Source organism: Wasmannia auropunctata, unplaced genomic scaffold, assembly GCF_000956235.1.
Source record: "Wasmannia auropunctata unplaced genomic scaffold, wasmannia.A_1.0 LD336061.1, whole genome shotgun sequence".
In the NCBI taxonomy this organism is placed as follows: Eukaryota; Metazoa; Arthropoda; class Insecta; order Hymenoptera; family Formicidae; genus Wasmannia; species Wasmannia auropunctata.
This window is the reverse complement of record NW_012026829.1, coordinates 563,629-589,058: the sequence shown is the minus strand read 5'-3', so window position 1 is coordinate 589,058 and position 25,430 is coordinate 563,629. Positions and strand designations below refer to the sequence as shown.

At 39.5% G+C, this 25,430-nt stretch overlaps 1 protein-coding gene and 1 long non-coding RNA gene across 3 annotated transcripts in view; one reads left to right on the top strand and one right to left on the bottom strand.

Moving 5' to 3' along the window:
• Positions 1–25,430, top strand: part of LOC105450415 (protein fem-1 homolog CG6966) — a 31,642-nt gene that overhangs the window by 5,469 nt on the left and 743 nt on the right. Inside the window, exons 1-8 of one of the 2 annotated variants that reach the window (XM_011690234.1) lie at positions 12,388–12,859; positions 21,262–21,421; positions 21,780–21,980; positions 22,280–22,531; positions 22,680–22,836; positions 23,118–23,556; positions 23,649–23,861; positions 23,974–24,933. In XM_011690234.1, coding sequence (XP_011688536.1) covers positions 12,806–12,859; positions 21,262–21,421; positions 21,780–21,980; positions 22,280–22,531; positions 22,680–22,836; positions 23,118–23,556; positions 23,649–23,861; positions 23,974–24,378 — 1,881 coding nt within the window. In that variant the 5' untranslated portion in view covers positions 12,388–12,805 and the 3' untranslated portion in view covers positions 24,379–24,933. Of the gene's footprint in view, positions 1–12,387; positions 12,860–21,261; positions 21,422–21,779; positions 21,981–22,279; positions 22,532–22,679; positions 22,837–23,117; positions 23,557–23,648; positions 23,862–23,973; positions 24,934–25,430 lie in introns of those variants that run through there. The other variant, XM_011690233.1, reaches the window with a different exon arrangement.
• LOC105450414 lies at positions 8,269–11,562 on the bottom strand. The gene is made up of 5 exons (XR_974458.1): positions 10,785–11,562; positions 10,356–10,712; positions 9,688–9,986; positions 8,750–9,063; positions 8,269–8,662 (listed from the first exon to the last, which is right to left on the bottom strand). It is a non-coding gene; the product is annotated as an uncharacterized LOC105450414 (long non-coding RNA).

The window sequence follows — 25,430 nt, the reverse complement described above, 5'->3', positions numbered from 1 at the left end:
CGTGTGCTCTTCCGATCTGTTACTACAGATTTACACACTTGGATTTGGAGTGAATAAGAATTTTAACCTATATATAGAAACCGTGTATTTCATATAATATACGATTTCTGACGGTCTAGGTTGAAATTCTTATTCTCTATTGCCTGTTCCCTATTCCTTTTCATTGTGTTTAAGTCTTTAAGGCTGCAGCACATAAAATAACATGAAGTTTATTCTTTGTAGTTGTTGGATTAGTGTATGAACACTCATTGTATTTACAATGAGATAGATATAAACTTAAAGTTTGATAAAAGTGAGAAATAAAATTACAGTCTAGTGTAGCAATAAAGAATAGGCCTGCATATACATAGCGTAAAACCATCTGGACCAGTGAGCATCCAGCATAAAAGTGGCCATATTGATTTACACAGCAGGATGGTTGGTCCAGACGATCTTGTGCCGTGCACATGCAGCTATATGTCATTTTACGATAGCCCTTTTGCGTGAAAAAATGTAAAAACAACAACCACAGAGTGAGTCGAAAAAAACTCGACGGTCACCGACGGTGATCGAATGACTAACGCGAAATCGCGCGCGCGCGCGTGCGCGCACGTTGCGTGTCTTATCGATGAAAAATCGACGTTGCGTGCCTCCTCCTCGCCAACGGCTCACACACGTTCGATACGTTCATTGCGACGCACGGCGTAAATATCCTTACGAGCAATTTATATGTACGAGGTGTCGTGCGGGGCTTCGCCGTATCTAAGCGGACAATTTATAAACCGCGCGTGCAAAGTACGCGCTTCGCGTCGACGCCGCGACGTCATCGAGGTTCCGTCTTTGCAATTAAAATCGGATTAATTGTAAATTCATAGACGAACGAAAACACCATGAGTCACGTGCAGTCTGCGCCTCCCGTGGTGGAAAATCGATTACGCACCACCCGATAATATGCGTCGTAAAGCGCGATGCGAAAGGAGCGGGCGGCGGGAGAGACCGCTTCATGTAAATGGCTAAACTCCGCGATCGCGAGATCGAGATCGCGATCCTTCGAGCTTAACGTCAACGATTTCGCGACGCGATACGCGCGGAGGTAAGCCAAAGAGCAATGATTGAACGGCGATCGTGTATTATATAGATTTTCCGAGTTAATCGACCGGCGTGTAGGATGAGGAAGTAGAAGCGATCGATGAAAGTCCACGCCGCGCAATTCTCAATGCCAGCGAATTAATCGCCGATTAATTTTACATTCAGACCGAGCGTGATTACGGCCCAAATTAATTTGGCGCTGTCTATCTTTTTAAGTCCTACATATTACATGGAATTGCCGATCGCCCGATACATTTGCACGCGCGCGAAAGTGTTTTCGACAAGATGTGCGTTGATACGCGGAGATGTTGTCGACCATTCACTGTGATGACGATTGCCGATATTCTAAAATCGTGTCATGAACGAATTTTGTCACGGCTGGCGGCCGGCGTGCGTCCGAACGTGTTCGCATTTTGTAAACTCGGCGATATATCTCGCACAACATCTTACCTGCTGTTTTCTCTTTTTGTGAGTTGAAATGTTTTTCTTTCAAGTCTGTAAATTATATTTACAGACTTGAATAATACATTCTCAGCAGATTTATCATCGCGAATAGATACTTTCCGTTTTACAAACATTATACACCAGAGATGTCTACAAAAATGGAAACTTTTAACTTTTTATCGTATCTGTGGTTTTCTTCTCTTTCTTTAACTTTTTTTTCTCATTTATAACTTTTGTTTCGTGTACACGAGTACCTATACGCGTGTCAACCTATGTCTAAGCTTTTACAAATCCGACAATTAATTCGGATTTTACATCAGAATCGCTAAATATAATTAATGAACGTTTGACTTTCTCGTTAATTTCTATACGTTATTTTCGTAACATCTTTTTATCTTGCGTGCAAATAATATTTTTTTCGCGTTACGGTGAATGTTCGAATTGCAATACACCCTGCGTAAACTAATCATAAATTATTAATTATAAATATATATATATATAATTATGACATAATTATTTATCGAAATGAAAAATATTATAGCGGCGAAGAGCGCCGATTAACGAAATTCAGCGTTTCCTCGGATGTCGTACTTGTAGTTTTGAAGGAATGTACGAAAGACCCAGGGGGGGGGGAAGGCTGACGGCTATTAATACCCGTTAGTAAATTGGCGAGACGTCGCCTCTCTCTCTCTCTCTCTCTCTCTCTCTCTCTCTTGCGCGCGCGCGCGCGTGTTATTTAACGAGAATTTGTGCGAGGTATAACTCCCATCATAAATTGCGGAATCGATCGTCGTGCCGCCGCGGCGCGGCACGGCAACTCGTGCCCGAGAAACTCTAATTCGGGAAGCGAATTCGACACTTCGCGGCTGACAGGATATATTTACTCATCCACGAGTTCATACATTTAAACCGTTATTGCATTCGATGCCGTCGCGTTTCGGGAACGAACTTGTACGTATGTACATTATACGCTTGCACTCGCGATTCGACGACGTACGCGCGGCTGTGGATGTGGCGTATAGGCTTGGTGTTGGTATAGCGTGTCGTATTTTTTTACTCGCCATCGGGATCGATTGTCCGCGAAGGTTGGCGCGCTTCAAACGCACAATAATGCCGAGCGTGTACAGTACTTACTGCAGGGGACGTCTTTGGAACGACCGGGGAGGGGAGTGTGTTATACGTAATTGTCCCACGCGTCGTACGAAAATCGACTTTGCCCCCGCGAAAATATTCGCGAATAGAAGCTGTTTATTTCGCGGCGGGAAACTCTATCTCTCGGCAATCCCGTCGTGTTCAATTTATTCGGAGTTTCATCCGAGTCGGATGGCCAGAGGTCTAGATAATTGTAAAATTCTCCGCGCGATACGCGAATTCTAGCGAATTCGATCTGATACGAAGTATATAAAGCGTTCACGATAAATCGCGCGTCTCCTGTAACTATTTTGTTACATTGACACTTTGACATTTTGCGATACCACGCAACGTGTAAAATATAATTAATATCATTGATATACATACCGCAATTTGCGCGCGCCGTCGGAGCGCCGGCACAGTTCAATGAAAATTTAAAATTAAACTAATTAATCCGCGTTGATTCCCTTGTCGGATATAAAAAGCGGATGATTTATTAACAGCGAAACGAACGGCGTTAAGATCGATCCGCCTGTCGAAGTCTATTTATATGATCAGTCAACAGGCGAGCATGAGGCGCGCGAGTAGATGCGAATGATTAAAATAGCTTCGCAGGTGTAACCTGAAATGAATCACTCAATCGGCAAAGTAACGATCCCCCATGGACCCTTGACCTTTTCGGCGGGGAAAATTGTCGATGAAAGAATGTTATTGTCGTCACGGCGGATTACGAACGAAGAGGCCTACACAGAGGCCGAAGAACGGAATCGATTGTGTGGCTTGCTTCGAAACCAAAACAGATCGCGTTGTATGATTCATAATGCTATTGTTAGTAATTACCGTATGTGTGTGTGTGTGTATATGTGTGATTATTGATTTTGCACCGAGAAAGGGAAAAGGCACTCGCGCGATTGCTCGATTGCTCGAGCAATTACCGACAAACGGTCGTGATCGTGATCGCGTCGACTAGAGTTGCGCGATTATTTTAATTAACGACGATTAAGTATAACGATCGACGTTGGAATCGATCGGGATAAGCTTGTTTTCGCAGGTTCGATCCGACGACGACGATGGTGGCGGCGTGCCGTTATTACGCAAGATGATACAGTTGTTGAACTAGCAGTGGCGTGTTTAACGCAATTTCGCACACACGTGTACGCGCGCAATTGCGTAACGCGCTGACGGCCGTTTCAAGGTTGGCACCAATTTATACAACTTGACTCCGTTTCTGATTTCTCTCGAATCCTCTCCGCGATTGCGCGTTTCCGCGGAGTCATCTTTCAAAATTGCAATACACGTTGTCTACAAATCGTGTGATTTTTTTTACAAATATAGATACCTTAATTGAAGACTGTAACAGCAGCCGGTGACGGATCGCGAGAAACTTGGGCGCCTCGTCGTTCTTCTTCGTTGTCGTTCTTTGATAACTTGACTGGTCTACCGATCTGCACTTTTTGTAATCCGAGTAATTTGTTCTTGATAATGTTCACGTCATAAAGTTGCAATCCTATTATCTATAATGTCATTAGCGACGAACTAATCGCGATAATGCGGGCGATTTATGTAAGCACCTAAATGATACGTGTATACATAGAAATAATCAATAATGAGTGTTAAATCTAACATTAAAATATTGATATATTACGTTATTACAACGAAATATATATTTTTCCGAATCGCAAATGCTTTCTAAAATAGATCGCAAATTAAATTTTTATTTTATTTCTTTATAAATTAACAGTAACAAATACGTATGAAAAAAAATGCTTTTTAAAATTATTGAGGAATATTTTAGAATTAATTTTTTTTATTAGGTATAAAAAAAATAGAAGCAAGTAATGAATCACAGTGGGAGTGAAAGAAATGGCTAACGATTATTGATTACACATGCCGAGGCGAGGCGAGCGAAGCCAAGAAAAAGAGATCTCTAGCTTTGCTCTCGTTTCGTGATTAGTAGAACGTTTCGCTTCTCGAGTCGGATCGAGGAAATACATCTGACGTAATGCACGTCGAAAAATAAATGCGAGTGTCTGAAAAACCGGGAGAATAAAAGCTCTGATATATTCGAAGCTCATTCGAAAACGAAGAAACAATCAAAGGTTTTTCGAAGGGGACAATCGTTTCCTACTTTATTCTTTTTGCAAATGCAGACTCCTCGACTTCCGCGCTGGAGATTCAAATCCCATGATTTCGCGTTATGTAAACCGGAGTCTGCAGGCCTGAAGAGATCAGAAGTCTCGCATTTAATGGCTCCTAGGGGTAGCACGAAAATCGATAGGGCTTTCGTTGAACCGTCTCTGCCTCTCTGTCCGGAAAATCTTTCTCGCCGACGACGCGAGAACAAAGACTCTGCAGGTGGGTTCTCTCCCAGCCGACCGCGTTTACACAGCTCGGCGTAATCGCGAGACATTCGATTCGTACGTAATCGCGAGAAGGCTTAACGCTCGGTATACCTTGACATTGCCATGAAAGCCAACCTCGCTCGCGCGCTCGCGCTGCCATGCCGCGCAATCATGCTTTTCCGCATTACCGGACTCCGCGATTTTTGTATCGATCTTATCGCATTTGGTATGCGCCACTTTAGTATAGTATTTGCTACTCGCCAATTTATTGCGCGTAATTGTGCGCTTGTACGTTCCATTACGCGAAATTGCGTTTTGCGGTTAATAGTCGAGTGATATTTTATCGTGGTAACTGCACCCTTACAAGTCGACAAATTATACGACAAATGAATACGAGAATAGAAAGACTTGTAAAGAATGTATAAAAGAAGACTTCGCAGAAAGTTGAAAAAATTAAGAGTGATGATGATTAATAACTACGTTTGCGGCATTCGTTAAATTGCGGTATTTACGCATTCTCATTTATTTATTCTTTTGGTCGGACTTAAATGACTTCCCATTAATCTTTTTGACCTCTCGAATCAGAGTCTTTCCCACCCCCCCCCCAAAAAAAATCAGCGCTTACTCCTCGGATTAAGCTTTGAATCATCGACATTCGTGGTGTCTTTGTTCCTGAGCGAAAGCAAAGCGAGCCCTCTCCTCCCGTATTCCGGTCGAGTTCAAAAACACTCAGCGTGCGCTAGACGTTCAGAATTTCTGAACTGAATATTTATTTAACTTTCGAGAGAGCGGTTCTCTGTCGTAAGCTGAAATTCTCTTGCTCCGACCGCGAGTGAATCGGAAGGGTCATTGTCTCTCGATAGCGCGTTCTGGAAAAATACCGATCGGACTCTACCGGGCAGTCCCTTTTAAGGATCGTGCTTCTATACGGGATGAGCGAGAAGCGGATGAACAGATGCACGTGCTGTGCACCAAAGTACAAAAATAACGCGAGCAATCGCGGATCTGTATTGAGAGAAAATGTCTGTTTGTGATTTACTAACAGTTGAATTGGATTATACAAACATCAATCGAACTTTGCCATGTATTAAAAATTAGAATTAAAATTCATTAGAATTTAATTTTGTTCTATTGATAAAAAGATTATTTGGATTACAATATACATTTTCTTAATTATATTAATCGCGATATTAAGGTATATTTTAAAACTGTCATTTCTATGAAGCATTGCATGTATGATGTCGTTTTACATTATTTTCTTTAAAAAAAAAATACTCTTTAAAAGTAAACCCCAATATATACACAATGGAATATTCCATAAATTTACATGAATGTTCCGAATCTACGCTTTGATCTTGGATCGTGTCGCGTCGACTTTCGGAAAGCGGATTGCACCGGATTCTCTCGTACCGCGTTCTAATATTATTCGTATATACCAACGGAATACGCGGTGAGTCAGAAGCATAACTGAGGCCATAATTCGGTGTGAAGCGAAACGATGGAAGAAACGAGATGGCAAGACGGAACGTACTGGCTCTTGAATTTGAGATTCAACGCGTATTTCATATCCCCAGATAACGTTTTATTATCTTCCTATTACTAAATGCTAATAATAAAATTGATTGAGTGTTTAAAGAGCCATAATTGAACTAGTCATTACTTATTAGCCTTGGAAACGGCATAAATTGAGTTTTTAATTTTCTCTCATTGAGATCTGATGTCGAATCTTTATTTATGGTCGTAAAAAATATTTCCGTTATGAGAAAAGAGCCGTTTGTAGAAATCTCAACGTCATCTTGATTCATTATTTACTATTTGCATTTGTACCTCAGCTGATTCTGTTTTTTTTATTCGTCATTTGCTATCAATGCTTCCGTGCTGTTTTTTCTTGTAATCATATATGAAAAAAATTATAATCTTATATTTATATCACGCTTCTTTAACAAAATTATCCAAAGAAGATACGGTCGTAACAAATATTTCCATTATGAAAAAAGAACCATTTGTAGAAGTCACAACGTCATCTTGATTCATTATTTACTATTTGCATTGTATCTCAGCTGATTCTGTTTTTTTTTATTCGTCACTTGCTAATAATGCTTCTGTGCCGTTTTTTCTTGTAATCATATATGAAAAAAATTATAATCTTATATTTATATCACGCTTCTTTAACAAAATTATTCAAAGAAGATAATAGATTGGAAAGAAATTATCCAATCTGTTATTAAAAAAACATAAGAAAAGAATATTTTATTTATCGTGAAAAGAAAGAAGAGGAAATATATATGTATGTTTTTATATATAAGATATTTATATGATATATGAGAATAAGATATTTGGAGATATTTATATAAGATACTAGAATAAGATACAGAGATATTTAAAATATCTTTATTCTGAAAGACACGCATTTGTTCCCTATATATGTAAACAGAATCAGCTGAGCTACAATACAAACAGTGAATAACAGTAAATAAAATATATTAATATATAATATATATATAGGGAAAAATGCGTGTCTTTCAGAATAAAGATATTTTAAATATCTCTGTATCTTATTCTAGTACCTTATATTGATATCTTCAAGTATCTTATTCCCGTATCTCATACAAATATATTCATATATCTTATTCTCTATCTTATAAAGGTATCTTTGTATATATTATTCGTTGACATAAATAGTTTGCGTATTTATTAATGCAACAATGCACGATATTGCGTGATCTTTCGACGCAAAGTCCAATAATCGGATATCAATCGTTGTCGAGCTATCATTGCGTCATTGCACATCTTGCAGTTCTGTATTCCTATTGATATTTAACATATTGCAAATATTTTGCATATTCATAAATGCAGTGACGGCAATTGCCTTTTCTGATGTAAACGAGTTGTAAACAAAACTGCTTACGCACACCTATAGTGCGGCTCTCTCACGACGATGGAAAATCCACCGGATTCTCATACTGTGAAAAACGCGGAAAAAACATACGCGAGATCACTCATCAGTGCAATTCGTGGAATCGCACTCATGTATGGAAACGTCTGAATTCTTACATCGCATACTCGGAAGTGTCTTTTACTTATACATTTTGTTTATGTATTGCCTCATTTGCAATTGCGACAATCGTTTGTTTTCTTTTAATATCGAATTTTAATTCATATATATAAAAGAAGTGGTGCAATTTTTGCAAGAGAAAATTCAGAAAAATAAAATTTCTTTGTCGAAAGTTAGTTTGCTAAGTTAACTTGCTAAGTTTAATAAAGTAATTGCAGTTCAAGATTCTGAAATGTATAAATGTCAATCTTTTATTTTTTTACGATTTTATGATTGATACAAATTTTTATCTAGTTTGTCACGCATTTAGTTATGGAAAATACGTGTGCTGAAAACACACATACGCACACGCATACAAGAGTTTTTTTCAATGCCAGTAGTTTCCGACAGTACAATTCGTAGATAAGTGGCTCGCATATCACACACACGCGCGCACGCATGCATATTTAATATAGGAAAATATAGTATTCCTAATTGGAACAGTAATCGAGCAAATAATTAGAGTACAGTGGAGCGATGACCCCGCTAATCAATATAGAATAGATTTTCATGGATCGACCAAACATCGTCGCCTCACACCTCATTTGCATTGCAAGACGCTATTAGTTGGAAATCATAATTCCTGCAAAGCACGTCGGAAGTAATATAATGACGAAGGTGAATTTTGTGCCGAGTAAGAGCGCAATAATATAGTGGTGCAGATGTTTGCCTTGTAATTCCCAATGGTCATTTGTATAAGTGGTGCCTCGAATAAATGAAAATTATATTTCTCACGTTATTGCTGCGCAATCAACATTTTACATTATTATTCGAGTTATAGTGTACACAGGTAGTTGAAATAAGTAATGGCATTATTCTCCATTCAATCGAATGTTTATGCTGTTTTTGCAAATGCAGTAATGAGCTTCTCGTCTTTCTTCCTCGAACTTCTTTTTCCTCGGAAGTTTTTTTTTCTCTCGGAATATTTCCTCAACTCTGATAATTCGACGATTGAGAATACGAGCTTCCTCGCACTTCCTCGTCCTGTAGAATATAAATAAAATTAACGGCATTACCGTTTCCATATCTGTTTGTTGTACACGTAAGCAAATTATGCATAGTTCCGAATCGATAGTTTTTCCGCCGGTTGATGCGTCCGCCGGAATTTCCGATTATTTTCCGACGTGTTGTGTAAGTAGCGCTATTCAACGGAATTAAATCTCTTTGGTAAAACCGGAAAACTTAAAATTGTGTGTGAAGCTTATTGAGGAAATGTTAAATAAAAAACAATGAAAAGAGAAAATACATTAAAACCGCGGTGCATACATTAAAATGCTTGATGCATCAAAATATAGATAGTAATAATCAGATAACACACGGTCATAATAGCACACATAATAACACACAGTCATTATAAATGATAAATGAAGTTTTCTTAAATTGTCTAAGATTGTCTTAAATTGTCTAAATAAAGAGAAAAAGAAAGAATTATAATAAAAACTTAGATGTAATAAGCAATTTTAAAATAATTTCAATTTTTACTTTAAAGTTATTTCCGTATATGAAAGCCAATAAGAATCCGTTACAAATAATAAAAAAACGTGCTAGCTAATGCAGTTAATAAAATGCATTGTGTACAGATCATTGACGTATCAGATTAGATCTTACTTAACAGATCTCAACGACTGCAAACATCCTCTTTCATCGTCGATAGTGTCACCACTTACAACTACAGTTGTAATACTTTGTCGTAGGTCCACGTAACGATGCCGGTTAGAAAGTAAACGCGCCGAGTAACTTGACATAACTTGGCCTTACGTGCGTTCGACGCCGTCAATTTTGCGCGTCTCGTTTCGCTCATTCCTTTGGCCTCTCTTCTTTGAACCTCGTTTGCAAATATGATACCTACATGATACTCATGATGTCCCGCAATATCTTGATGCAATGATTTAATTTTTTTTACGTAGCTATAATTTTCATTGTAATATATTTTGTATGTGTATATGTAATATTTTTATGTAACATATAATTTACATAACTGATTTATTTCATTTGTATGAATTACAAATATGATTTGATTTAATTTGCATTATATTTCATTATTGATTATTAAAAGGTGTTTATTAATAAAAAATATAACCGTTTATTTTTAATTTAATTTAAATTTTTTAATTTAATTTAAATATTTTTAAATTTAATTTAATTTAATTTTTCTTTACGACAATGTAAATTCATTTAATTTTATGTTTATTGAATTATTACTATCAAATTAATAAAATAGAAGTGAAATTTCGCTAGATTTTGACAAAGCATAACGTTGAGCGTTGTTTCTGTACATTAATTCCGCGTTTCGAGCCTCACACGCGATGCGTAGAATTTAAGGTGTTTGCACTAGGAGTGCATGCTAGCGTAACCTGTTGCACCTCCTCAAGGCGTATTATGCAACGAAGGAGTACTATTCACAAGAATATTATTCAGTATTATTCAAACTTTTTTGCATGCATGCGCGACACGATAGTGTCGGTGTCAATGGCATTGAAAAGACTGACGTATAGATGATAGAACTTATAAAGTCCCATTTTCCCGTGTCTTTCTCTCTCTTTCTCGCTCGAAGTTTATAATTGCAACACACGAAGAAACTTTGTTCCTTTCTTAGGGAAATAGAATAAAAAAGTCCGCGTCAATCTCGCAGGCTATTTTTCAAAAACGAGCGGTGTCAGAGTATAATTGTGTTTGTAGCTTTGACTATATAAGTATGGACTGACTATATAAGTATAACTTCACACGTGTCGCCAAGCTGGGAGATGTAGACTCCACCTCAGTCAGTAATTTTCTGCGAGGAGAGGGAAGGCTCCTGTGAAATCAGCGTGTTTACGCGTGTAAAGAAAAGGTGCTGAGTTTGTTTTTAATTTCATTCCGTCTTTTTGAGATTTTTTTTGGCTCCCTTTCAATGGCTCAATTTTCAACATAACATTTAATACATTTTGACAGATATTTGATATTTTTTTTACTGACTGGGGTGGAGCCTAAAAATCGAAGTTCGATACCTCAACCAACTTCAGCTCGGCGACACTGGGCATATGTTTTTTACATAGTAAAATCGGGGGGACTAGCAGTCCATATTTATATAGTCAAAGGTTTGTAGTGCATGAGCTTCTTTTTCTCTCTCTCTCTCTCTCCGCAAAGGTCGTGGTTCTCCCAAGATTACGCGATTTTCTCGCCGTAATCGTCTCGCGCAACGCCACGTAACCGCTCGAGCGAAAACATTACCTGACTTTTCTCCGGTACGACGTCCTGTTACGTAACCGCGCTCTCCGCCAGTAAGAACCGATCAGGAAGAACAATTAGAAAGCTGCACACGGGCGTTCGGTCGCGTGAGGAGTGCTTGTACGAACCGGCCGGTCTCACCCGTTTCCTCGCTTGCCGCCAGTGATGGGTCCATGAATCTAACGATTTTCAAATATGCCGGAAAATTTTCGCAATTATTTTGTGTTATATAAACACGAATATTTATAAATTTCTTAAAAATGCAGGAAAAGTATAATATATGAAGCATTATACATACAATATACTTAAAAATACATGATTATATATTTAAGTATAATACTTTAAGATATTATATTTAATATAAGTACAAAAAACGCATTGTCATCTTATTAAATTTTATGGTAATTATAAATCGCGTCATTACTGACACGATCATTATTAAAAATCTGCCAGAATTCCAGATATAATATTGCCAAAAATATATTCGCGTAACTCAAAAAAGAATAGAATGTGATTCCATCGCTGAACATAATTCACGATATTCTTCCGTGTCCGTAGGCAGCCAATCGCAACTGGCGTATAAAATCTTGCCCGCCTTGGACCGGCGACTTTCTCGAGCTCAATACATCCCTGGCTTCGACAGCCACCGAATCACCTCTGTACTACGCACCTCGAGAGCTTCTCTCAACCCCCCTCTTTTTCTCGATAGAATCGAGCTAGATATCTGCTCACGTCGAGGAAGTCACCTCAGTGAAAATTCGAATCTACGGTAGAACGTTACAACGCTAGAACTGTCCGTAGTCCTTGCTTTGTTCCAAATTGGACGCGACGATTTTTCCTCCTCGCTCTCGGTGATCGAATTACTTGATTCTTAATTATCGGTTTCTCGCAAGTGATCGTAAGTAATTTGCGAATGAATTATCGTAATTGAATTTGTATTATTTTGCAAAGTAGTTCTACCTCGAGCTTAAATTCAATCTAGAAGAAGTTGTTTGAACGGCAGAAATTTCATTTCTAATTCCTTAATACGATGACAACGGAGAACGAAAAATGAATTTCCCTTTATTTTACGAATTTTATGTCTTTCTTTTTTTTTTTAATTTAAATATAATTTGATAATAAATTGAAATGATATTAATTTAAATATAATTCGATAAATAATTGAAATAAATTGAACTCGGATTGTTCTTCAACTCCGTTGCTCGATAATTCGATAATAATTGCCAGACGTTGCGCGTAGTTGGACAACATCTTCATCTTATGAATTCTCATTAGCTTACGTGACAGAGATTTCAAAATCAATATTCTAATCTTTCGCGTGCCTAATAATTCGAATACCTTTTGTGCTTGTTGTGCAGTAGCAGATAACACGCGACTCGTTGAAATCGAATATGTGCCGGAGGAAATAACAGGTTAGATAACAGAAGACGGGCTTCCCCCCCTGTATCTCGCTTACATTTTCGAGACATCTCGAGTTTCCGAGTCGCGTTATTTCCATTACTCAAAAGTCAATCGTCACATGAGTGTCCGATTGCCGATGGAGCACATCCCGAGCAACGATTCATTCACGCGGGTAAGTTTTGTACACTGCAGTTGTGCTCGATTGCCGAGAATTATGGTTAAACGAAACGAAACGATACTGACAAATCGTAAACTTAAAAAGTATATCTACAAGGGGAAAGTTTGCAGAAGTTTGGAGAACATATTTCCGCACATTCTTAAATAATTTGCGAATAATCGTTCAGCGCTGCGTCATATGTTGGAAAAGCACAGTATATTCTTTACACAATAGCCATGAAGAAGAAAATATATATGTAAAGTATTTGTCGATAAAACTGAATTTTTATTTTTATCGTACACCGATATAAAAAAATATCGTGCGTCAGTATATATTTTAGAATTTAAATTACGATAAACAACACTGCAAATCTCTACGTAAAAAAAATTCTTGCAATTTACATGGAGCCTGCTATTTTTAACGGCAAAGCAAACAAATAAGCAAACAGCGTAATTAAGGAACAAAATCACAAATACTTGCCTTCTGATACGATACTATTTTTGTTTACAAGCTAGACTATCCACTCACAATATATATATATATATCCTGACGAATGTTTATATCTCCTAACTTTTTTTCTTATTATCAAATGACCACGACTGCAGTCGTGAAATTGTATATAATGTCGTGTTGAATATCTTAAAATTATCTTATACTTGAGCGCAAACCGTTGGCCATGAATCATAAGAGAAATGCCAAGGTTGCTCTATAGCCATTTGGAACGCGCCGGGCAATCTTTGTTCGCGCTGGTGACGGATTCTTTATTGCCGAGGTACGCCGATGTAGCAAACGCGGTAACAGCTGGAAATGCCCAGCAACGCGCCCAGTCATGATGATTGCGGAGTAATTTCCTCTCCGGAGTTGGAAGAGAAAGGGTTTGAAGAAAAGAGTCCCATCCGCGAAGAATGGACTGACGAAAGGTGCGCGCGCGTTCTCGGAGTATATTTTCGTCTGGCCAATGATAGTTCGTTGTCCCTAACAGAGAAATACGCTGCGCATTGAGATCTTCTCTCTCTTTTTCTCTCTCGGCCTATTGAGTTGATGAGAACGATCTAATCAATTCCGAATCACGGACCCGGAAATCACGAAACCTGAATTTTTTAAAAAATACTGCCTTCTCAAATCTTTTGAGGACCGCGACCGCTCTTGCTTTTTGTTTGGAACATCTAATTCATATTCATAATCGTACATCACGGGTTTCTCAAAACAAAAAACAGGAAATACAGAAACCACCGTATGTGTTTTTTCTGTTTCCTTTTTTTGCGGATTATTTTTACGAATTTGTTAATACATGACGTGTCAAAGTATAATTTTCTCCTTTATTATCTATATAATTAGCTGTGCTTGAATATAAAAATCACATCTCGTATCGAATGGAAAGGGGAGGAACGGGAGGATATATTATCTTTTTGTGTTCTCCGAAATTGAAATGAAATCTATTTGAATATAATATATATATAGAAGATGTATTGTGGTATTATAATATAATGTACAATGTGCATTTAAACTATGTGGATGGAAAGCAGGAAGGAACAGAAGCGTGGGAAGTTCAACCGGGACAGGCGGACCAGATAATGACGCTGCTGCGATTGTTACGCTCCTTGCGCACTTCTTTTAGCGCGTTACATTTTTAATTGTCACGCGAGTGGAGTTCACGCGTAGGTTAATGATCTTTCCCAGGTGACAAAGTGCGTGCATTTCGAGCCGTTGTCGTCAGCGTCATCAGCGTCATCGTAGCTGTGTAGTGAGTCACGTAAAAGCAGAGCGCTCAACAACTCCGTCCCTCCGCGGATCGTTGCCTTGTAATACTTGCGTCCCCGCGGAGCCTTCGCGTATATTTAATTAATCGTTGCATAAAATTTCTTTTTGTGACACATTTTCGCGTGACGAAGCGGAACTGTACGAGGCGGAGAGACCTTCGGTTTAGAAAACGAAAGGTCTGTTAATGAAACATAGAAGCATATAGCATGCAATTGGTTGTTAGATAAATAGCTTAATCGACTTGCATTTTATGCAAGTCTCTCTCTTTTGTGTCTTATTTGCAATTAATTAAGTTTTATTTGTATTTGAAAGTTTAAAACAAGTTTCGCGCCGACGAAGTACGTCGCGAAGCTGATCGATCGGGACTCACTCAAACAACTTAATCTACAATGCAGAATGCAATATATATATATATATATATATATATATATATACATATGCACGCGGCTATAATAATAGAAATGTATACGCAAGAGGCAAGGCTGTTGCTATGATGCCTACCAAGAAATTAAAAATATCGTATTCATAATACGAAATGGACAGAACGAAAGCAAAGCGTTGATAAGCAGAACGCAAAAAAAGATAGAGAATACAACAAAACGCAGGATAGACAAAACATCAGTGAAGTATAACGGGATATATGATATGTAGAACGCTAAATGAGATTGTAAAAGCAGAAATAGACGGAGGTGCAAAAGAAAATATGAAACAGACAGAGGCTAGATGGATTATATATCTCGCGGTACAAAGGGAATTAAACGATCAGGTGATTATCTTAAATATGATAATAATATGATAATATAAATCCGAGAAAAAAAAAGAGCTATATCTATAAGTGAGAGGCGTTATCTGATTTTTTGATCAGACTCCCACTGTAATAGCCAATTACGATCGGCATCGATCACTTTCTAAATCGTTGCCGTTGCAGCTTGTAAATGTTGTCGATCGGATAGGTGCACTTTACGTGTCCGAGCAATGATTATACGGCAATAATCGCTCGCCCGCGCAGCAATGTCCGGAGCGATTATTGCCGTAATTGCCGCCCGTGGACAAACGGGCGAGCCTAATTTTCAACAACGTTCGCGCACGCTCGGATGCCGTAATCATAATTGTCGCGGGGGTGCCTTTTGCCGCCGCGCCGCTCCGAAAATACCGACGCGTAATTATGACGGCGTAATTACCGTGCGAGTAACAAAGTCGGTCGAGGTCGGGCGTGATAGGATTTTCCGGCGTTTCCGCGTAAATTGCATATTTTGTAGTGAATTTAAATGTGACTTCATTGGACCTCGTTCACTTCTCCTCTTTGTCTGAAATATCGATTGTCAGAAATATTGATTGCAGTTCCGTACAATGTAACGTATATGTATTTTACATCGTCAATAAGCTTTCTAGATAGATGGAGTGTTTCACTCTGTAAACTGCATATTACATAACTGTAAAAAATTTAAAATATAAACTTTAAATGAATTTTATTTACGTAATTATTTAATTTACTTTAATAACATTTCACTTTAATATCAAATTGTAAAATATAATAAAACATAATATTATTTAATAACATTAAAATATAAAATTTAAATAAAGCAGAAATAGAGGCCCATACGAATAACATTCGACAAATAAAAATAAATAAGGTAAGCTACTGAGCCAGCTGGATATTCGTGCTAATATTATGTAGGTATTTTGTATAATGTAGGTAACAATTAAATTGTAGCAATCGTGGCGCAGAAAGTTGTGTGCGTCTGCTTTCGGTGCCAAAGACCCGGGTTCAAATCCCGACTATCAGAAACAAGCGGATTTTTATTCAATTTAACAATCGAGTGAACATCTGCGTGTTTCTGATAGTCAGGATTTGAAATCTAGATTTTCGGCACCGAAAGCAGACGCATCAACTCTCTGCGCCACGATCGCGCTACCTCTCGCAGGGAAGGCAAGCGACAGCCTTACCAAGAGTAAATCTTGCCATGAAAACCCCTCTAAATTAAGCCGTTTGGAACCGGCGCGGCGTTAAAACTGTAGATCCTGTATATCTGTATAAAATGTAAATAGCGCACACTACAGAAATACAATGAGGGTTCACCACGCTTTTGACAAGAGGCAAAGGGCTCGGAAGGAAGAATAATTAAATTAAGTTATATAACATTAATGATTTTCCGAAAGAAGAAGATCGTTCCCTGCCGACGAGTTTGCCCCTTTAACACTTCGATACCTTAAGTGTTGGAGTTGTCTTGACTGGACTGACTTAATGCGAACTTCGGCAGTGTTTTGTATAATTGACACAAAATGTTGCGCTTGCGTTCGAGCGTGCTTTATCACACCGCACTCACACAAAAGAAACACAACACTTGTGAGGACCTGCAATACGCCTAATGTAGAACGTGAATCATACATAATCATACGAGAATCAGGAAACTCCCAAAACTCGCGTAAAGTGATCCATACGTCAAGACAGCTTCGGACAACTCAGATATCGCAGAATTAAAGGGGTAAAACAGCTCAGCTGGAAGGAAACGATCTTTTTTTTTTTTGGGAAAATCAATACAAAATATAGATTTTCCCGTCAGCTGTTCAACACCGGGAGAGGACGAAGTAGCAAGAATCCGGGGGCGCAACGATACATTTCGACTCTACAAGACTTGGTCATCTTACACATGTATGCGTTTTCCTGACTCTTAATTTATAACACTGAAGATGATCAGTTGTGTAGGATCCAAACGTATGTTTTAAATAATTTATTATTATTACAAATCCATAACATTATTAGCACGAATATCAAGCTGGCTCAGTAGCTCACCTTGTTTATTTTTATTTATCGAATTAAATTATAAAATGTCTGTTTATGCATAACATATTCTAAATGTGAGTTCTTACGTAAGTTTAATATTTAGACATAAATATTTATATGTCTACGAAAAATAAATGCGTTATTAATCATCATTATGACTTAAGATATGCTCGTGAATATCACGGTACATCATTCCGCGATGTTACATCATTAATCACTATACGGATGAACGATTTACGTGATTGCGTTGATTACTGATCCCGTGCATTCCCACTTTTACTATTCTCTCTCTCTCTCGAACAATAGAATCAGTTGCTCAAAAACTTCTTCCGTCGGCCGACGCGATATCGCTGCGTATTAAAATGTCATAAGTAAAGTCGAACACCTACTTCGCATTGAAGATTGACAGCGCCTCTTCATGTATGGATGTATCTAATCAAATTTCTTCATCTATCAAAGAGGCGCTGTCAACGATGACACAAAGCGAACGAATCGGTGGCTTATTCACGACGCGTGCTACTTCTCGCAATGCGACGTAGGCAAACTAAACGCTTCTTCGCGAAGTGGCGAGCGTGAAATTTAAGTGGGACGTCTTCCGCGCGCTTGCAACAACACACAACACGTACTTGCACACGCGTGCACCGGCTACCGACGCAAACACACGTACGCCACGCCGCGCCCGGTGGTGTATTACGGTACTTGACCGCGGGTTTTACAACTGGCATTAATTGTTTTCAGCGTTAAATTTACGACTAGACTATAAAAGACGGTATCGATGAACTTGACGAACGGTTCCGCTATCTCTTCGCGATTTTTCCTGCGTCGTACGATTTTTCCCGCGTAGAGAAAGCTTCAGGAGCATTTAAATGCCCTCTTCAGCATGTGAAGAAAAAAAAAGCGCGATAATTACCGATCCATTGAAAGACAGCCGGAAGAAAGTATGTTACAATAACCCATTTTCTATACGAAAGACAAACGCCGGAAGATAATATGACAATAATACCATTATATAGGAGAAATAATTTGTTATTCGGATCTTGATATCCGTCGGGGGGCGATAATCGAAGCCGGATATTTCCTTATCGCGTGTTGAAATAGTACCACCACTTCGACACAGTTGCGAAAATCGCTTATCGCTGACATCGAAAAAATTCAATGCGATTTTACGTAACTGCACCTCGGTGATCTTTCGGTGTCACAATTTTTTTTTAACTTTTGACTCGTGGATCTATTTTCACGATTATTGCACTCTGTGGATTTGTATTTTACACAAGTATAGGTAATTTGGAGCGAGGTGAAAAAAGTGTTTCGTTTTACAATCATCGTATTGTTTCGAGGTACAACTTCGTCATTATTATTAATAGTCCGTCATTACAGATGCATTTAACCGTCATTATAGATACATTTGATGGTCATTATAGATACATTTACTTAACCGTTTTCCGCAACTGTTGCGTTTCTCTCAAGAAGATTACCGTCCAGATGCCCGCAATTTCGCGTATTTTTTTGGTCCGAGCATAAAAGAGACGAAGGTCTCATCTTTTGTGAGACCGTTTTGGCATCGGCTGACCTCGTTACCTACATTTTATCGAGGAACCGAACGAGGATGTAACAATGAGGTGGGGCAGCGGGGAATCGACGCGGGATGAACGGGCTTACGAAAAAGTAAATCGGTCACCGCACAAATAACGGCACCGGCTTTCCGTGGGTACCGAAATGAGAGAACGAGAAACGTAAAAATAGCTGGAGGGATTTGTTGAGAGATCCCGATTAAAGACCGAAACTCCTCAATTGCATTAAGATGACAATCATACACGGAGAGAATTTTTTTTAATTTACCCTGCAAATCATGTTAATTCTGGGACAATAAAGTATTTAGGAAAATTTTACTGTGCACTACAATAAATTTGACAGTAGTAAAATACAGTAAAATTTATTGTAGTGCACAGTAAAATTTGCCTAAATACTATATTGTCTCACAATTAACATGATTTGCAGGGTAAATTAAAAAAAAAATTCTCTCCGTGTATCGTAATCGGATTTTTAGAACTTCGAATATAGAATATTAGAACTACGTATTTCTGTATATAAAAAAAAATTAAAGTCAGTAAAAAAAAATGAAGATATGGAGAAACTATACTTATTATTATTATTATTATTATATTAATACGTAAATATTATAGATTTTTTCTTTTTTATATATATAAATTATATATAAATACATATAAATTTTTATATACAAATTAAGTTCAACATTAATATTTGGCAATAATTTTTTTCGATATGGATTTTCCCTTTTTTGCTTCTTTTTTAGTAAAAACAATGTGAAGCTTTCACGAAAAGTATGTAGGTCCTTTCCTCGGAAAGGGGAAACATTAAAGAGGGAGAAATGCGAGGGAGGAGGAGGAGGAGCGCGGCAAAACACAAAGCTGAAAAGTATCGGCTCTGCCCCTCTTTCTCCCGGTAGCGGCCCATCGTAAGCAGTAGTTTGCCTGTCACGATGGGCCCCAATGTCTCCGATTATTCGTTTAACGGGACTCGCACGTCCACGGATGGTCGGCGAATGATTTCTCCAGAAGGCAGTTGGTTGGAAGATTCGGTTTATCGTCGCTCAGTCTTCCTCTAAGCGGGCACGCGCGTGGTGAACTGCTCCGATTTCGCGTGCAACGAGACAAGGGGATTAAATCGCCGAGTATTCTCGATATCGAACGCCAACGAGAACGTGTGAACGCCGTCGAACGAGCCGTGTAAAAAAAGAAGGAACTGTAATTTTTCCCAAATCGCAGTCTCTTCCGACGCCGGAAGGAAATGGAATATAGATCGAATCGATCGCCTTCCGAACGCAATTCAATGTGACTTGACTCGGCTGGCCTCTCCGACCGCGACGACGCTTTCAAGCGGATCGTCGTAACGCACGGTCATACAATTATACATTCATTATTTGATTGCCAAACGTAATAAACGGTTTAATGCTCCGTCAACATTGTCGTAACATTATTTGACACTTGGCTCGGTGACACTTGAAATCTCGCGCACTTCTCGTGGAGAAACAACGTTTTCGCGTGTGGCTGCGAAGGACGGAGAACTGAAACTTTTGTCATCTCTCGCGTTGCACGTTTCCGCGGATTGTCAGTGACGCAAGGGCCCAGTCTCTCAAATGAAACATGCCACCGTAGCCACGTGGTGTTCAAATTGGCAGTGAACGTCGACGTCGAGTAACTACTTGGGTTCTTATCTTCAGACGACGTTTGGACACTCGACATAAACTTGTCTCCCCAAGTTCCTGTCTCGTGAACTCGAATTTTCTTCCTTCTGAATTCCATTTGTTGAATTCAAAAATTGTGCTCGTTCATCGAAATCCGATAATTCCGAGTGTTCGGAACAGAGAAACACGGACACAAGAACAATATTGGAATAAGAATTTGCAAGGAGAAACAGTGAAGTATAAGTGGCAGACTGAAAAAAATTGTCACTGTGAGGAAATAAAAGAACGCGGGACAGCACGCGGGAAGAAGAGGGGAGAAGAATTTTTAAAATTTAAATATTTATTGCGAATCCCCTCGACCTCGGGTGCATAGGTGTGACTCGCGTTGCACAGCACATTTCCGCTTAGACTTTAAGCAGTTTAAGCCAGTCGGCTTCGAAATATCTGTCTGTACGCATCGCACGGCACGTTCCGTGCTATTCACGCAAGTTTTCATTAAGCGATTCAACACGGGGTCCGCACTGTCGAACGTAAGTCGACGCGCGAGTTACCTTGGAACTTGTGTATCATTTTTCGCGGATTTAGTTGCGATGATTTTTTTAATGGTATTTTCGTAAGAGAATCAAGAGCATAATCGACTGAAGATTCCTTTTCTCTCTTCGAAAGGTGTTCCTGGAGCACCGGGGCAAGGATGAGGTAGGACAACTAGTCGGTGCCAAAACCCATGGCGCAACACCCTTAGTCATGGCATGTCGGAACGGGCATTACGACGTGGCGGAGTACCTCATCGAAAAATGTGGGGCAGACGTGGAGCAGCCCGGATCAGGTCAGACAGCAGTTCCTTTCATCGGCGGCCCCTGCTGAGGCCATCGATCCGTTTGTTATCGCGATCAGCCTTGAAATCATAAGTGACGTTTGGCAAAGACGCGCGTTCTTAATTTCTTTCGTGTCAAGTTCGGGATTTTTTTTATACTACATTGGTAGCTTAAAAATTGTGGTTGTTATAAATAAACTTTTCGCGTAAGCTTGCACAGTTTATTGCAATTCACGTGAATTCTTATACTTGTGATTATTATTAATGTTTGCGTAATTAGTTTTTTTGCAAGTCAGAACTACGCTTCGTAAGTAGACTCTGCGCTTTGATAGTGAGATTTTTTTAACCCAGAATGTTTCCTCGAAAACAGTGGTCTTCGAGGGCGAGACGATCGAGGGTGCACCACCCCTGTGGTGCGCGGCGGCCGCTGGCCACTTGGCCCTAGTCAAGCTGCTAGTGAGACGAGGAGCCAAGGTGAACTCAATCACGAAAACTAATTCCACGCCCCTCCGTGCTGCGTGCTTCGACGGACACTTCGATATAGTCAGGTTCTTAGTGCAATACGGCGCAGGTGAGAAAAGATACAAATATAAATTTGAGACTTAAATTAAAAGTTAAGAAATATAAATTTGGAAATTATTTCATAAGTTTCATGCAATATTTTCTTTCACGAAAGAGTGAACGAAAGTAGAGCAAGTTTCGCAATTTAGAAAAATATAACTGCGCGAACTTTTGTGCAGTGGTAAAAATTACGCTTACTAGTCAAGATTCTTTTTTTTTTGTAAAAGAAGAAATTTATGTTGTTAAATAAATTTTTTTTTTTTTTAATTTTGTCCGAAATTTTTACCAATGTTTTTCTTCCGTTATCAGATATCGAGATGGCGAATCGACACGGGCACACATGCCTGATGATCGCGTGCTACCGGGGTCACGTTAAAATCGCGAAGTTCCTACTCGGCCTGAAAGCGGACGCGAATCGCAAGTCCGTGAAGGGCAATACGGCGTTACACGACTGCGCCGAGAGCGGATCCTTGGAGATACTGAAGATACTTGTCCAGCACGGCGCCCAGATGGACGTGGACTCTTACGGGATGACGCCACTCCTCGCGGCAGCAGTAACAGGTTAAAGCAGAAAGTTCCACGCACCACTCGAAGGTTCCCCTAAGACAGTTTATTTAGCTCGTCCGAAGCGATCTGCTCCACGACGCTTAGACGACCGCGAGGAAAAAGCGAGCACTGACCGAATGTTTCTTCGTTTCCTCTCTTCCAGGTCACACGCATATCGTCGAGTATCTCATAGGCATTCCCCACCTGTTCAGCAGGAAAGAACGTATCGACGCGCTGGAGTTGCTCGGGGCCACGTACGTAGACAAAAAGAGGGACATGATTGGCGCCCTGCAGTTCTGGAAGACTGCCATGTCGGAGCGGTACGTCTCCGTACACGGACAGGCTGTCAGTCCGTGACTGAAATCCGCGTGCTTTTTATCTTAGAACTTCCTATATGATTTTGTATAATCTCGAAAACGTAAAACACAAATTTATAAAATATATAAATTTTATTTTTCATAAATTTTCTAAAACAAATATTTTTATTTTTATAAATGAGTATCATTTATATTTTAGTATATATTTTATTTTTATATGTTAAAAAGAAAATTTACACGTCTTTAGCGATATTTATACATTTTTTTTTTTCGCTCATTGTCAGATATCGGGGAGACGGACCGGTGATACCAAAACCCGAATCTCCACCACTCGTAGCCGCCTATGATTTCGCCCGAGAGGTAATCGAACCCGAAGCCCTGGACGATCTGTTAGCGGACCCAGACGAAATGCGCATGCAGGCACTGGTGATCAGAGAACGAATATTAGGACCGGCTCATCCAGACACTAGCTATTACATTAGATACCGCGGAGCTGTCTACGCGGACGCGGGTAAATTCCGTCGTTGCATCGAACTGTGGAACTACGCTCTCGACATGCAGCAGAGCATGCTGGAACCGCTAAACCCCATGACGCAAAGCTCTCTGTTCAGCTTCACTGAACTCTTCAGCTTCATGGTGGGCGAGGAAGGTAGACAGACGACCAGGGGGCGCAGAGTGCCGCCGGTAAAGAGGGAAGATCTGTTGAGAGTTTTCGAGAAAGCCGTGAGTATACATGGCACATCATTGTTGTCCGTCCGATATCCCCAGTCCATCGACGCATTATTTGTTACGCCGCAAAAATTGCTTGTTTGTAGGTTAACGAGGTAGCGAAGGGAAAGCAAATGTTGGACAAGATGGGCGTTCTGGCGTGCGAGCGCGACTTAACGTTCTTGAACAGAATCCTCATCATCACTCTCCACTTGGCGTGCCTATTAACACGAGAGACCGGGGAAAAGGATAGCGAAGAATACGACGCCTTGCACAAGGAGCTCTACAAGTTAATCCAAATAAACGCCAAAGGCAGACAGGTGAGTGCGGGAGGGGGGGGGGGGGGCACTTGTGACAGTTATTAATAATAATTGAGAGACTAAAAGAGCAGCCGTAGATGTCTACGTTTCCGGTACTGTGACGTGTTTTCAGGGCCGCGACGCACTGCAATTGGTCCACAGCGAGGACGGTGCGCTGGTTGGCAGGTATCCCACATGCAAATTCCCGTCTCCTCACTTGACCAAGGCCCTGCTGAAAGTGGGCGCGAACGTTGCCGCCCGGGACAACGACGGTAACACGGCTCTGCATCTTACCGCGCTGCTGCACCCCTGGCGACCGAATCTGTCGATCGACCTGCTCGAAGCCGGCGCGCATCTCGACGCGGTGAACAACGACGGCAAGACGTTCCGAATGTTGTTGTGCAACAAGGAGCTTTACGACTCGCTGCGCCCGTTGAGGTACACCACGCTCACCTGCCTGGCCGCGCGAGTGGTCAGAAAGACGCAGAACATGAGCAGAGTGCCCGCGCACCTCCGCGCTTTCGTCGAGATGCACTAGTAACGTCGCGATGAGACGTCGTCTATCAGTGAAATGCCGCGGTAAACCACCTTATTCTAATCGAGAAAGTGTGATGACTATGGAAGGCAATGGTGATATAATTCGGGGCGTCAACCCGAAATTCATAATTCATTCATTCTAGCATTCGATATTCACCTTCTTGTACAGGATTTCAAAATCGCTCTGACTTCTAGTTTTTTTTTTATGAGGGTGATTTTGAGATGTCCTGTATATAATTATCAGAGACGAAAAGATGTCCTCGGGATGCCCAAGTCTTCTGACAGACGATATAATACGAAGTACACGTGGTCCCAAAAGAAGATCTTTTGATAGCTTTCCTCATAATGTAAAACATGTTTCGCAATAAGATTTTCGCAAACGAAAAATACTTTTTATACTTCAGTTTGACTTTTCTTTTTACGCTTTGTAATTAATTTGTATTCAATCTAAAGAAAACTCCAAATATAAGCGTTTTTTAGAGATCGCGGGAATTATATTTCACTATTTTATATTCAACAAAATGGTGCAATGTACATTTTAATTATGTATATACATATATATTTTTTAATACGAATTATAAATTCATAAAATATCTATTTTCATAAAAAGAATTTACAAAAAGATTAAAAAAAAATTTAATCCAGAGAACCTGAGTCTGGTCTATTTTTTATTATTTCAATTGATAACCTTATGCTTTGTATAAATTTGATCAAACTTTATTTATTGTTTGAAAAGTATTGGCGACATTGACGTTTTTCGAGGTAAAATTAAATCATCAGCACTTTTCTCTTGCTTGCCATTGTTTTCGTTAGATTGAGATTAGTGAATTAGTGATGATGTATTTTGATAGATCTCTTTGGTATCAAATGCGCGATGATACGAAAGAGAGGCTTTTGAATGAGTTAGTATCCACCGGTATAGCAACAAGGTGATAACGCAGAGACATTGTGATCTTATTATTGCGAACTTGGCTGAAATAAAGGCCTCTCCCTTATATATAAACCCCACGCAAGCCATATTATATATATATACATATATATGTGTATATATAT